General features: G+C 44.4%; 1 protein-coding gene across 3 annotated transcripts in view; it reads left to right on the forward strand.

Moving 5' to 3' along the window:
• Positions 1–11,274, forward strand: part of casz1 (castor zinc finger 1) — a 47,240-nt gene extending 35,966 nt beyond the window's left edge. The window contains exons 11-19 of one of the 3 annotated variants that reach the window (XM_088367369.1): positions 307–461; positions 889–1,011; positions 1,084–1,401; positions 1,857–2,055; positions 3,220–3,391; positions 5,471–5,619; positions 6,425–6,662; positions 7,925–8,296; positions 9,240–11,274. In XM_088367369.1, the coding sequence (XP_088223495.1) occupies positions 307–461; positions 889–1,011; positions 1,084–1,401; positions 1,857–2,055; positions 3,220–3,391; positions 5,471–5,619; positions 6,425–6,662; positions 7,925–8,296; positions 9,240–10,468 (2,955 nt within the window). In that variant the 3' untranslated portion in view covers positions 10,469–11,274. Of the gene's footprint in view, positions 1–297; positions 462–888; positions 1,012–1,083; positions 1,402–1,856; positions 2,056–3,219; positions 3,392–5,470; positions 5,620–6,424; positions 6,663–7,924; positions 8,297–9,239 lie in introns of all 3 variants that reach the window. The other 2 variants (XM_088367366.1, XM_088367378.1) reach the window with 2 other exon arrangements.
• The last annotated feature ends 2,886 nt before the right edge of the window (positions 11,275–14,160 follow it).

Raw genomic sequence — 14,160 nt, forward strand, 5'->3', positions numbered from 1 at the left:
GTCCTCACTTTCTATTGAAGCCAGGGAGCTTAAAAGGCTTGTCAGGTTGACTTTTGGGGGTTTTATTCAAGCCCCCACATCACATTAAAGGGTTAACAGTCAGCGTCCCAGAGGATGCTTGGCAAGCGTTCCTGGCCTGCTCTCAAGCAAAAAGCTGAATGTTTGTAAATCCCTTTGCGCTTTTCTCCCCTCGCCAAATCGTTTGTACGCGAGCGAGCGTGTAAACACTCCCACCGCGGTGAATGTATTGAAGAGCCCGCCACGTGCCTGTTAGTTTTACACTGCGTCTTATTGTAGATGTCACAGGTGAACCCTGCACTCTTCAACGCCATGCACCTCAAGACGGAGCTGGAGGGCGGCCAGAGCGCCGATAACTCGGAGGCGCCCCAGTACTTGAGCCAAGTTCTGAGGAGGGCCCAGGTAGACAAGCCCAGCGAGATCTGGAGGACTTACCTCCGCAGGTAAGAAAACAAAGACAACTCCTGGTCGTAGGTACATTAACTGGCTTTTTAGTCCCTGCCCATTCAGTTGTTGGATTGGTTATTATCAAAGCACTATTTTTTTTAAATGTATTTTAATTTGGGGGGTTAATAGTCACTAGTAATACATATTATATTTTGATGTGTATTATAATTCTGAACTACAATATTTCTCTGCAACATTCAGTGTGCTTTCTATTCATTAAGACTGAGTACAGTGTTTTGTGTCTGAAGGTGCTGCTTGCAGTCAGTGTAATAGCAATACTGTCGTGCTCATCTGTATTACTGGAAAGCCCCTAAAACATTTCTTGTTTTCTTGTTACTTCAACCTTTTCTGACGGGAATTTGACGGGAGGTGACGTCAGTTTTCTTATTTGTTGTAATTGATTTCCTCTCTGTCTGCGTAAAGGTTTGACACAGATGACTTCTGTGAGGCTCAGTGTGACTTCCTCCAGAAAGTGCACTTTCACTGCCTGGTAGAGGACTGCGGTGCTCTCTTCAGTACTGTGGATGGAGCCATAAAACATGCAAAGTATGTGCAGCAGTGGTTAAGGTTTAGAAAATTCACTCGATTGTACTAAAAAATCAGCTCCTGTGCTTTTAGTTTCCACCTTCGAGCCACTTTGAAAGTGAAGTCGGAGCCTCCGTTCAGCGAGGGCAAAGTATCCGGAGAGGGTGGTCCTCTGCGGCCCGCAGCCCCCGTCTCCATGGCCAACAACCCCTCCATGGATGTGACGCATCTCCCCTCTGGTGGCTATAGCTCGCCTCCCCCCTCCCTGCTGGCCTGGAAGCAGCTTACCGGCAGCATCCCCCAGATGCCGGCCTCCATGCCCAACCTGCCTGCCAACTCCCCTCTGGCCACCACCTCGCTGGAGAATGCAAAGCCACAAGTCAAACCTGGTTTTCTGCAGTTCCAGGAAAAGTACGACACATTCGTTGACACGTTGAAAATTAGTAGGGAATCTTCAATGCTGAACTTTGCGCATAGCTAGACTGAATGCACTCCCTGCGTGACTGTCAAATTGCATGCACACACACAACACACACACACACATACGCACACAAACTGTAAGGGTGTGCTCAAAAATGCCATAGCCTGCAGCAACACAGTCAACAAACATGGCTGATAAGCTGCGCTGAGAATGCTGTTTTGCTTTGAAAATTGCATAAAGTGCATAACATTCGATTCTCTTTCCATGGCTTTTTGAACCTGTTTACAACTCATCCATTGCCATTGAGAAGTATACTTATATATGTTACGTTTTATCAACAGGGGTTGGGGGTTTAAAATTCATACATCAATGGGTCTTGAAACTGTCCAAATGCTCTAAAAAGGCTGACTGTCAATAATTTGTTTTGTTTTTTTCTTTCATCCAGTGACCCTTGTTTGGCAACGGACTGCAAGTACTCAAACAAGTTCCACTTCCACTGCTTGTTTGGGAATTGCAAGTACGTGTGCAAGACATCTGGCAAGGCCGAGTCCCACTGTTTGGACCACATCAACCCCAACAACAACCTGGTCAACGTCCGTGACCAATTTTCCTACTACTCCCTTCAGTGTCTGTGTCCCAACCAGGTGCGTGCACTGTGATGATACCCGCAGTCAGCCCCTCTCCCGGTGTTTTCTAAGCATGAAGTATGCTGCCCATTACAGCACTATTTGAGGCGATTGGACTCAAGGCTTTCACAAGCAGGTCTCACCGTCTTCCGTCTCAGCTGAAAAAGACAGTCAAGTCAGCCCAGTAATGCCTGTTTATATGTCAATAATGTCATTTTGACTGCCGCATTCTCCTCTCAGAAAAGGCCAATTTAGCTGATATTACCCAATAAATCATTGTCACTGGCACAGTAAACAAGGCTGTCTGGAATAGGGCAAACATTTTGCAAATGAAACCTAAATGGCAGCCCCTGCCTGCTCTCATGAGCCCATATTTGGAAAACCGTTTAAATGAATTCATTAATGTGTCGAAAATCACCCCTTTCACAAACGCAGCCCCCCTATCCACCGCCCCTTCACCCTGTCCTTCCTCCCTCCCTCCCTCCTCCCCTAGCTCCCATCTCCTGAACCGAGCAGATCTTATTTGGCTCGGTCCTTTGGGATGCGGGCCTCACTAACAGATGGTGGCGTACAGACATGTTGGAGAGGAAGGGTGACGCCTTCTTCTTAGATAGTGGCCCTAATCCAAGAGGGAGCAATGCGTCTAGAAATTGAAATCAGAAATGTTGTTTTGCTGTTGCCATGATGAAATGCCAATCTGGAATGTCAAGACATTGAAGACAATCAAAAGCATTAATACATCACAGGATATTTTGGCAATCACCAGTTAGCATGCAATTATGCCTCGTAAAGGCGGTGAGCAGATATGAATTAAGGCCTGTGGTGGTTAATACATTACAGCATAATAGATCTGTCCATAGTATCCACTGTGGACATGGTCATTATATCAATGTCATAGGATATGACATCAGAGCAATCGAATAAACAGTCATTCGATGCTTAGTAATTGCTACGATTTCTATGACATCACAAGCTTCCCTTTGAAGTTTTTGCAGATGACTAAAGTTAAGTCACGGAATAAACGAGCAGGATAAAATTGACTGCTCAAGTGTTACGATGCTTATCACTTGGCGTTCATGCACAAGGACTAGGAATAGTAGGAATATTGAAGATTTTTTTTTCTTCAAAGCAACCATGTCCGACGTGAGCTCACGAAATTGTACGCGTGTCTCGTGTGTGCAGCACTGTGAGTTCCGAATGCGCGGCCACTATCACTGTCTGCGTCCCGGCTGCTACTTCGTCACCAACATCACCACCAAGCTGCCGTGGCACATCAAGAAGCACGAGAAGGCCGAGCGCCGCGCCGCCAATGGCTTCAAATATTTCACCAAGAGGGAGGAGTGCGGGCGGCCGGGTAAGAAACATTCCCACCCCTGAGTGATGTGATTCCCAACCACATTAACGTGTCGTGAGAGAACATCAGTTGCGCTATGGGAAATGTGCCAATTTTACTTAACTGGTTGGAAATGTTGTTTTTATTTACAACTTAATAGTATCATTGTTACTATTTTTAGTCATTTGCTTTTCTTGAGCTCATACAGTTAAAGATGTTCATGTTAGATAATGAGCGGATTTACCCAGTTCGTGGTGACGCTCGTCTGCTGGCCTCAACCCGAAGTGAGCAACTGAAACAGACATACACACTCACTCACTCACACATGCACACACATTGATAAAGACATCCTGATTACTCGCGTGTTTTTTCTTCCCCCAAACGGTATTTTTCCACCACATCAGCACAGACAGGTAGTTTCCACTTCGTGCTCTGCCGTTCAGGCATGACATCAATGAGAAAATTCTTCAAATTTTCCAATATTTTATAGTTATCAGTAACACAGTGGGTTTATATGAGAATAAAAGTATACATTTTTCTCCTAAATGTAGTGGAATGTAGAAGTTTCTAGCACTATAAATAATGAAATAAAGTACAGTATGTAATTAAATACTGGAGATGCTCATTTTCTTCCTTCGTTCTTTTTGTTTGTTAGCGTGTCTCGTTCCGACTGATGCATTCAATGCGGCGTAGTTTTCTCAATTTCCCCCGGTACTAATTTGAAGTGTAAAAATGACAGCCTCTTGTACTCTGACTTTGACCATCGAGCTTTAGTTTCCATGCCTGGAGATGTACATTCATTTTTTGTATACTCTCAAAAGAGAAAGTGCAGTGTTGCAATGAGAGAGGGGGAGCGTTTTCTTTCTTTTTTTTTTTATGACTTGCAGTGACACCTCAGATCCCCAAGGTAGTCTTACTGTAGCAGCAACATCATCAGTGGGTATCTGGCTTTGTTTTCCTTTTCCTTTTTGCCCCTGTCAGAAATGAGCAATTAGGTTTGTGTTAGTTAATTAACCGGCTTGTCTGGTTTAGCCTGTTTGCGCTGAGAAGCTGCACCTCAGAGCCATCGTTGCCTCTGCGCACAAATGAATTAAAAGTGATCTGGGTTTTTTGTTGTTGTTGTTTTTTTTATTTTTTTTTCAGAAGGTTACACAAGCTTTTCAAACCGCTTAGACAAAGCAAACAAAAACAGCCCCGAAACAGCTGTTTTTCGTCCCCTGCAGGATCTGCCAAGTGTATTGTTTGAGCTGGGGCGTGGGGTGCTGGTGGTGGGGGAACAGAAAGGATTAACATGGCTAACACTCCAGTCATAAAGAATTGATGGCTTGCCAGTATCCATGGCAGCGACATTAAACTGAACACCACAGGCGATGTTACCTGGTTTGTGCGTGACAAAAGGCACGCTATGTCACGGGGGTTACTGTTATTTGCTTAACTTGGCTTGGTTTAAAATGTGCCCTGTGTGTGTGAGGGCTATTTGATGACACACATCTTGACGCTCTTAAACCTGGGCGCCATGGTTACTGACACGCTAGCACCTGCCCAGCATGTTACTCAATTATTTCTGCCTGCCTTTATATAAGAGTATTTGATTAACTGGCGCAAAACATAACATTTGTTTGATTTGAAATCAGCAAGCAATTAGGGATTAAAAACAGGAAAAGAGAGCAGAAGATGTTTCAAAAAAGCGCAAATGACAACAAAGATGCTTGGAAAAATGTATTTAATAGGGCAATAATTGTGGATTTACTTTGGGTCGCAGGGGTGTGTGCTTTATTGGACTACAGAAAATGAGAATTTATTTATGTAAATTCCTAATTGAATAAAGCATGTCAGTGTAATAAAAGAGCTCCACAGGTTTAGTGCACAAAAGTCCTGACTTGCGCAGTGTGACACCCTAGTGATCTAATAATCCTCCTTCGTGCACTTTCTCTTTTGCCATAGCTATAACATGAAATTAAAAAAATATATATATATTGCATTTTGTGTGATCTAATCATAGCAACCCCTGTCGCTCTGACAATATTTGAGGAAAGCAGCTTCTCACCCTAGCGGTGAACCGAGTTGACAAGAATTGTTTGTTTTGTTATGTTTTGCCAGGTTGCAAATATAACCAAGTCAACAGCCACTTTCACTGCATCCGCGAGGGCTGCCAGTTCTCCTTCCTCCTCAAGCACCAGATGACGTCGCACGCACGCAAACACATGAGGCGCATGCTGGGGAAGAACTTTGATCGCGTCCCATCCCAGGTAGACTCAGCATGTGACACAAGATGCATGCCATTCTCTAAAGGGTAACTAAACAAATACTGTAAAGTCTGTCAAGTGGAAGCAGGTGCCAGGTGTCCTCCGTACACTTTCCAAGGCACTAACTGCATTTCCCTTTTCTGTATGGAATTTGCTTCCAATAGTAAATTTATTTTAAATCCTCAATACGATAATATTTTGGTATGTTGTAGAATTTACGCAGTTATCAAAAGTTGCAATTTCAAAAAACAGTTTTTGGTTCCGTAGTTAATCTGAAACGGCAACATCAACACTACACATACAAACAAGAACATAACACTATATTCAAATAAACGCATCTTGAAAAAAAAGGGAGTGAGGGCCAAAAATGTGGTGCACCAGGTAGCGCCCAAGGACCGCAAGAACTCCCACTGGGACCCACGATTAAAACTAAATACATAGTTAAATACTAAATTTTAACTTGCGTGAACTGTCAGATTTTGAGTTGTTTTGATGTAAAGCAAATCCACATCAAAATGTAATGTATTCTTCCTTGGGAAAAGTCATAATTCAACATAGTGGTATGCTTTCAAATGCCACAGCAATCTGTGACGTTCGTGACTATGAAGGGAAATATTCTCACTGTGTGTCATTCTTCATCTCCGTGACCCACAAAATACCGTAAAGGGACTTCCAAGTGGATTTCCTGGTTCTGTATGTACTTTTTTCTTCGGAATCCCTAGTGTAAACACAAGTAATGGGTTCCAAAAGGAAAATCTCAAAAGGTATTCAATTTTCTCTTCCATGTGCATTTTTGCGTTGTTAACAGGTGATGCCCCTGAGTCACAGAACTGATGAAATGCATCATGGCTCGGGAATGGTGTCAGGGGCTATGGCGGCCCACTCTGATATCACTTCCAGTTACTCCTCCGCCACCGTGGAGGAAGCTGACGATTACGTCGACTACATGGGAGGCGGGGGCAGCCCCTTGGGCATCTCCTCCGAGTCGTCCAATCAAGACCGTAGCTGCACCAGCACCCCAGTGGGCAACGATGGCTCCCCAGCAGGTAGGTTCTTCACACAAGTACGCACGGAATGGAGGGGCCTTCACCAGTGTGACAGGTGGAGACATGCGCCATGCATCATCATGAAATCATGCACTCCATGTCCTCATTTCAGTGCAGACCTACTTTATGTAATCAGAGTTGTATGTTGCTGTATTCTTTCAGTTTGAGCTATGGATAAAATCTGTTGGGTCAAGCTTAGAATGTTTTATTCATTCATTTATTTATTATGGACATCACTAATACAATACACAAACCAGGGGAACTCAAATCAGTATGTTCTAAGCATTGTATTGCGATTAACATTACAATTGTGGAATATGAATTAGGCAGCAAAATGCACCTGTTTTTATCCATCTCAAGTGGCCATTTTCTCACTTGCTGACGACTGAAAATGACATCACATTCGCTGAGGGCTCAAGTAACAACCAATCACTTTTGTTGACAGCAAGTGATAAAATGTCTGCCCTCCGAGATGGATATTCAACGGGTGGATTTTGCTGCTTGAGTCATATTCCACAATCACAATATTTCTCAGAATACCACATTTAGACTGATACATTATCGTAAAGAACATTTTTGACTTCACTTCCCCTTTAAATGCAATTCCCAAGTCTTCTTAAAAGGTACTCTAGACAAAACACAAGACGATAAACTTAACACAGACACGTATGATTTCAAAATTAAACTCAGGTCCAGAGTAAGGAGTTTCAATTAAACATTCAACATCCAAATTCATCCCTGTCCAGATTTGAGCCATATTGTGAGGTGGCAGGCTCAGTCTCCAGCCTGAACTTTCTAGAAAGTAAATTCCAGACTCCATAGTCTCCTTTCGTGGTGAAACTGCACATCTTCTCCATTGTTTCTTATTGTTTCAAACGTGTTTATTTTGAAAATTGTTTTACCTGCTTGTGACTTCACATTTCTCCATGTGGTGCCACCTCTGTCATCATTGTAGTTCTGGCTGGTGTTCTTGAATGGGCCTCATTATGTATCATTCTCTTATCTTTATCTTCCCTTTTTCCCTCCCGTCCCTGTGTGTGTGTGTGTGTGTGTGTGTGTGTGTGTGTGTGTGTGTGTGTGTGTGTGTGTGTGTGTGTGTGTGTGTGTGTGTGTGTGTGTGCGTGCATGCGTGCGTGCGTGCGCGTGTGTGTGTGTGCGTGCGTGCGTCTGTGCGTGTGTGCCTGTGTGTGTTGTGTGTGGCCCAAACCCCGTCCTGCCTGCCTGCCCTCCCTCTGCCCTTTTTGGTCAACCTGTCTCTCCAGGACAAGGCTGCCCCACCACCACCACCACCACCACCTCTGCTCCCACCACTCCTGCTGACACTAGCCAAAATGCTCCTCCTTCCTCACCTTCTCCTGCTCCTCTTCCACCACCGCCACTTCCACCTCCTCCTTCCGTACCTCAAGCTGGCCTGCCGGCCCAGGCTACTTCCCTGTCTCCTGCTCTGCTCCGACCACCCCTGCCCTCGCTCCCATACCTTCTCTCTCCATCCTGTCTGTCATACTCTCTGCTCAGCGCCTCTCTGGGAGCCACTCTGAGTGTTGTCATGCCAACCAACACACCAGCTTACAGCCCTGTCATTGCCACTCCATCGCCGGTTAAAAATGACGTCCCTATAGTGCAGGACGCCGCAGGTACTTATTCCCGAAACAAAGCAACACTGCAGCTGTCACTCACTGTTGACTCTTGTGCAACATGTTCATTGTGTCAGCTAAACCTGCTGTCTAGATTTGTGGGAAGGCAGTAAAGTGGGTTTCTCAGCATGCATTAAGAGCCATGATAAAAATTGATATTAAAAAAAACAAGATGCATATATACACTACATGGACAATTTATTGGGACATCTACCCATTACATCTACAGGAAGTGAAAATCGAAGACCACACTGTATGGAGTTATAATAGCTTACACTCTTCTGGGAAGTCTGGTTGGGGTGTGTCTCCACTACACACGATAGAGTAGTCTCGGTAAGATGAAGAATTACAATTCTATATGTAGCCTGATTGGCAAGATTAATGTACACACACTGTCTCAATACTTTTGTCCACTTGTGTGTTCCCGTGTAATAAATATTTCGGCAACGGTGCACTTGGTACAGTCTCAAAGAAGAGCAACAAAACCTAAGTCCTCACCTAATCTCCCATTAACAAGTCAGTTATTTTAATCGGGCCTCAAGTTTTATCGAGGCCGACTGTTTCCCGTCTCGCAGAACGGGGATTACATCATTAGCGCCGACCGAGGGGTGTTGCGGGCGCCCCCATATAAAATAACACGCCGATGAGAGGGCCGTAAGACCCGCGGCTTCGTCTCTGTTAGGAGGCAGAAGACACCCTGTAAAAGTGTCATGTTCCAAAGTCAATGTATCACTTTGCTCCCTCTTTGAATCATTATGGGAATTAGGAGTACAAATTTGTGGCTCTCTGTGCTTACTCAGCTGTGAACCACTTCTGGCCGGGTAAGGTCAGACATTAGCGTTGCAACCAGGAAATCTCACAATGTGATTATGTAGATTGTGGCTTTACATTGAGAAGCAACTGATTATTCTTTAATGTGCATCCTCTCTTTGTTTTCTTGCAGGAAACACCATCTCCATCCCGACCGCCGCCGGAGCCAAGAAGCGCTTCTGGATCATTGAGGACATGTCCCCGTTTGGCAAGCGCCGCAAGACCGCTTCCTCGCGCAAGATGCTGGACGAGGGGATGATGCTGGAAGGCTTCCGCCGCTACGACCTGTACGAGAACTGCAAGGACTCGGGCTGCCAGTTCTCCCTGAAGGTGACCCACTACCACTGCACCCGCGAGAACTGCGGCTACAAGTTCTGCGGCCGCACCCACATGTATAAGCACGCCCAGCACCACGACCGCGTGGACAACCTGGTCCTGGACGACTTCAAGAGGTTCAAGTCCACACTGAGCTGCAACTTCCTGGATTGCCAGTTCTCGGGCAACAGCACCCACTTCCACTGCCTGCGCTGCGGCTTCCGCTGCACCGATAGCACCAAGGTGACGGCCCACCGCAAGCACCACGGCAAGCAGGACGTGATCAGCGCCGCCGGCTTCTGCCAGTTCAGCTCCAGCGTCGACTGCGAGGTTCCCGACTGCAAGTACAAGCTCAAGTGCTCCCACTTCCACTGCACCTTCCCTGAATGTAAGCACACGGTGGTGGGGATGTCCCAGATGGACTCGCACAAGCGCAAGCACGAGAAGCAAGAGCGGGGCGAGCTGCCGTCCGTGTCGCCCAAACAGGAAGCCATGCACCACCTGGGCCCCTCCGCCGGCACTCAAGCCTCCATAGCTCTGAACGCATCCCGCGGACTGACCCACCCTGCCAACCACAGCGCCGCCCCCTGCATGCTCTACTCGGGCGGCAGCGGCAGGGCAGAGTACAACCACCCGTACCCGCCGTCCACCATCAGCCTGGACGGTTCTCTCAACCTGGGCACCGACACCAGCAGCTCCCTGTTCTTCCTCAAGAACGCCACCGGTCTGGGTCTCAACGACTCTCTGGACCTGAGCAAGAAGGTCCACCAGGAGGCGGCGCGACACACACCGGGCCACAGCATGCCACCGGGCATGCTTGCGGCTCAGGACGACACCTCCGGAACATCCGGGGAGGCCGAGGACGATCTGTCGCCCGAGGAGGAGGCGAGGGCTGAGGATGAAGAGGACGAAGAAGAAGAAGAGGATGACGACGATGCGGAGGAAGAACTCAACACCGATTCAAATGATGATTCGGCGGCAGAGCCCGAAGAGAAGGACAAAGGGCAGAGTTTTGATGCTTCCGTTCACCACACTGACACTTCCTAACTGGAAAAACAAGATGGCCACCCCTGAAAAAATAGCGACCTGATGTATGATGAACAAACAAGAATGATAGAGAGCTCATCTATCATGTTTCGAGACTTCACATGACAACAAGAAACAACAGCGGCGAGGACAATAGAAGGAAAAAGAAGATGATGGCCCAAATATGATTTATGATGATGTTTACAAGATGACCAACATTATTAATTCAATAATGCATTAAAAAATATGAACGGAGGCACATGGAACTGGGCCCTGCACGCTTTACACGTGGGAGGAGCAATGTAAAGCATTTTACTAGACATCGGTCTTTTTGTGTGCGTGCATGTTTGACTTTAATTTATTGCTATTTTTATTTTTCACCTTTTTGTGTGGAAAAAAAGACAACAAAACTCTCTATATAACTATCTGTGTGTGTGTGTGCGATGAAAGAAAATGAACTTTGGCCCACCCCAGATGGCCTGTGGGGCCGAACACACGTTTAAAAAACAAAAAAGGGAAGTGAATCACTAAGGAGGAACAGGATGTGTTCAAACATTTGATTTTTTTCCCCTGTATTATGTATTATTATGATTCTGAGACACCTAGAGATTGAGGGAGTCTCACTTCTCTAAGACGTTGGACTTCTTCGTGGGAGGCCTGCAAGCGAGCCGCCAAGTTGTTCCGAGAGGCCGCTGAGCTCAGTCTAGCTCATTCGGGCTGACATTCTGCGCAAACAGGCACTAAATAAACAGCCTGTGTAATTTGGATCCCCTATCCCAGCCAGCCACCCACCCACCCTTGATAACCACCAATTTTGGTGGAGGAAATCAACTAACTCTGTGTGTGAATAGTGCACTTTTCCACTAGCTAACCATGACGCAAATACAGTGGCGGTGGATGACTCGTGTTTATTGATTTTATTTTAGCGTTACCATATTGTTTTGTTGCTGTTAGTGAGAAGCATATCAATCTGTAAGCTGAATTCATGGAAGTGTGTGTTGGGGGGCGGGTGGGGGTGGGGTCCAAGAGTTGATCAGATGTAGCGTGGGAGGGCGGGAGGGAGGAGCATCAGGTAGTGTATTTAATGTTGGAAAAATGTACAGACCGAAACTGCCTCAAACGGCGTTACGTTTCTTTTTTTCTCCCCCTTCCCTTGCTTTGCTCGCTGTCATGGCTGTAACAGTCGAGCTCTGGTTGTAATGGTTTTTATTTAATATTTATGTGAACTTCCAAAAATGAGAATTTTTAGGGTGTTGCACTTTTTAGTTTAATTTTACCATCTGGGGATTTAAAAAAAAAAAAGTATATATATGAAATATCTTTTTACAGGGAAATTGCTTTAAAATTGTGTTTTTGTTCACTTTGCTTTAATGCACAAATAGATGTTAGTGTGACAAAAAATGTTTTGTGATTTATTTTAAAAAAAAAAACAAGCTGTTATGGTTTTTATTTTGCTTTTTTTGATGGGAAACTTTGGTAAGAAAATGTGTGTGCCAGACAAAAAATGGCAAGCTTGCAAGAAACACTAATATGGACTGTGATTTTAAGTTTTAAACTTTATGGCGATGCTCTTATTGTAGTGCTAAATTATGACTCTGTCACTCTGGTTTATATTGAGCAAATATGTATGACTGAGGAGTGGACACACTGGGTATAAATGATCTCCTGAGCTTGGCATTGGAAATAAATATCCATCATATAGGGAACTATGTGTGTAGATGATTTCCTCCAACTATTGTTTTAAGAAGAAAAAAAAAGAGGCTGTACAGTATTTTCCTCTGTAAAAAAACAAAACAAAATGCTCTTTGAGGAAATTTTAAAAAGAAAACCATAAGAAGGAAAAAGTGAATAAAAGAAGAATACAAATAATGTCATAGTTTGCTTGTGTGTGTGACATTTCTCAATTTTGACTGGTTCAGATGTTTTTTCCAAACGGTTCATACTGAACATCATTGGCTTCCGTTATTACCGTAAGCATTTTCACAAACAATGTCAAAGCTCAAACTCACTGATTAGAATGTGTCTGATTTATTTAACAATGTGTTTTATTCATTTGCCATTTCTGTGAGTGCTTTTGTTTTCCTCATTAACTAAACTAGTTTGTTTGTTTGTTTGTTTGTTTGTTTGTTTGTTTGTTTGTTTGTTTGTTTGTTTGTTTGTTTGTTTGTTTGTTTGTTTGTTTGTTTGTTTGTTTTTATTTTGTAGTTTGCTGTGGGCATGCCTCGTTCACAGACTGTTAGGGTTTTCTGGTTAGTTTTATCCTATGATTATGTTGGAATGTAACCTGTAATAATTAAACTCGCTTGTCCTGTCTTAACAAAAGTAGTAGAACAAAGTGCTAAGATCTTTTGAACTGATTGACTAGCTGCAGAGGAAGCAACCAAAGTGTTTTGTTCACACAACATCGTGAAGGACCCCCTGCTGTGCTTTGATCAGCCAGGGGCTTCGGCCATTTGCCCACTCTCAACCCCCACTCTGTTTCTCTTAATAAATATCCCCTCGCAGGAACAAGGGTTTAGACTTCATTCTGGAGTGAGTGAACTCTCCACCTGCAGGTGTCAAAAAGGACTTACTTGTCTCCGTGTGGTTCTTGCAAGATATTGTTTGAGTGAACAAATCTCTAACACAGACTGTCTCCCGGGAATCTCTTGCAAAGCAAGAGATCCACCTAGATTTGTTTTTGCATCTATTTTGTTGTTGTTGTTTGTTTGTTTTTTCTTTTGCTGACAACTGTAGGAGCTGGGAGACAATAATCACTTGAATTTAGTTTCTACGTTTGTATGTGTGTGGCTGTAAAATTGCAGGATTTGTAAAAAGTTGGAAATAAAGAAAATATATAATGACGACATACAGAACATGTGGTGCTTGAGCTTGTCAGAGGGCCTTGGGGGGCTTGATGAAAGCAGGGCAAAAGGTTAAAGCAGTCCAATTGCTGCCTTTTTTGTAATGTCACAGACACTACTGAAGTGTGTGCCTGCGTGTGTGAGTGTGTGCGCCGTGTGTGCGTGCGTGTGTGTGTGTGTGTTTCACGCTTAGAACACACCAAGTTCCCCAGCTGCTCACAGCTTCGATTCATATTTCATGACCTTGCACCCTGCTTTGTTCTTCTATAAACCCATCTGGGACATTTTTGTCTCTGTCTTATTCTCAAGAAAAAGAAGAGGCGAGTGAGGGACAAAAAAAAAAAAAAAAAAGAAATCATCTTCACTCACACAGGTGAAACAATAAGCAATACTTGTCGGCATCAGCCATAGATTATGAATGAGATGAGAAGGGTAGAATGAACCTTCCGAATTTATAATCTAAAGTGAATAATTACATTCAATTGTCAAAGTATCACAACTTAAACCCTTCATAGGTGTGACTGGTTAGTGTTAGATAAGGTTAGGGTTTGGCAACGGATATTTAAATAAAAATGGTGGCGCAACACATAGACTCCCTATCACATTAATCACAAGCATATTACGTTATCGTCTGTAAAACAACAACTAACATGGTTGCAACTTCTGGAGGTATCAGTTCGCATGGGTGGAAGTTTTTTCTTTGTCTTTGGTGATTCGCTTTACTTTTTAGAATTAGCACGAAAATGATGTGGTAGTGGTGACTCTTTGTATAATGTATGATACTGCCCCTGATGGCCACGGTGGGCACAGCAGGAGAAGCACAAAGTACTGAAGTGAAGCATTAAATTATGGTACACAAACCGTTCAATT

This window comes from Syngnathus floridae, chromosome 2 (assembly GCF_059516105.1).
Source record: "Syngnathus floridae isolate MCC-2025c chromosome 2, RoL_Sflo_1.0, whole genome shotgun sequence".
Classification (NCBI taxonomy): domain Eukaryota; kingdom Metazoa; phylum Chordata; class Actinopteri; order Syngnathiformes; family Syngnathidae; genus Syngnathus; species Syngnathus floridae.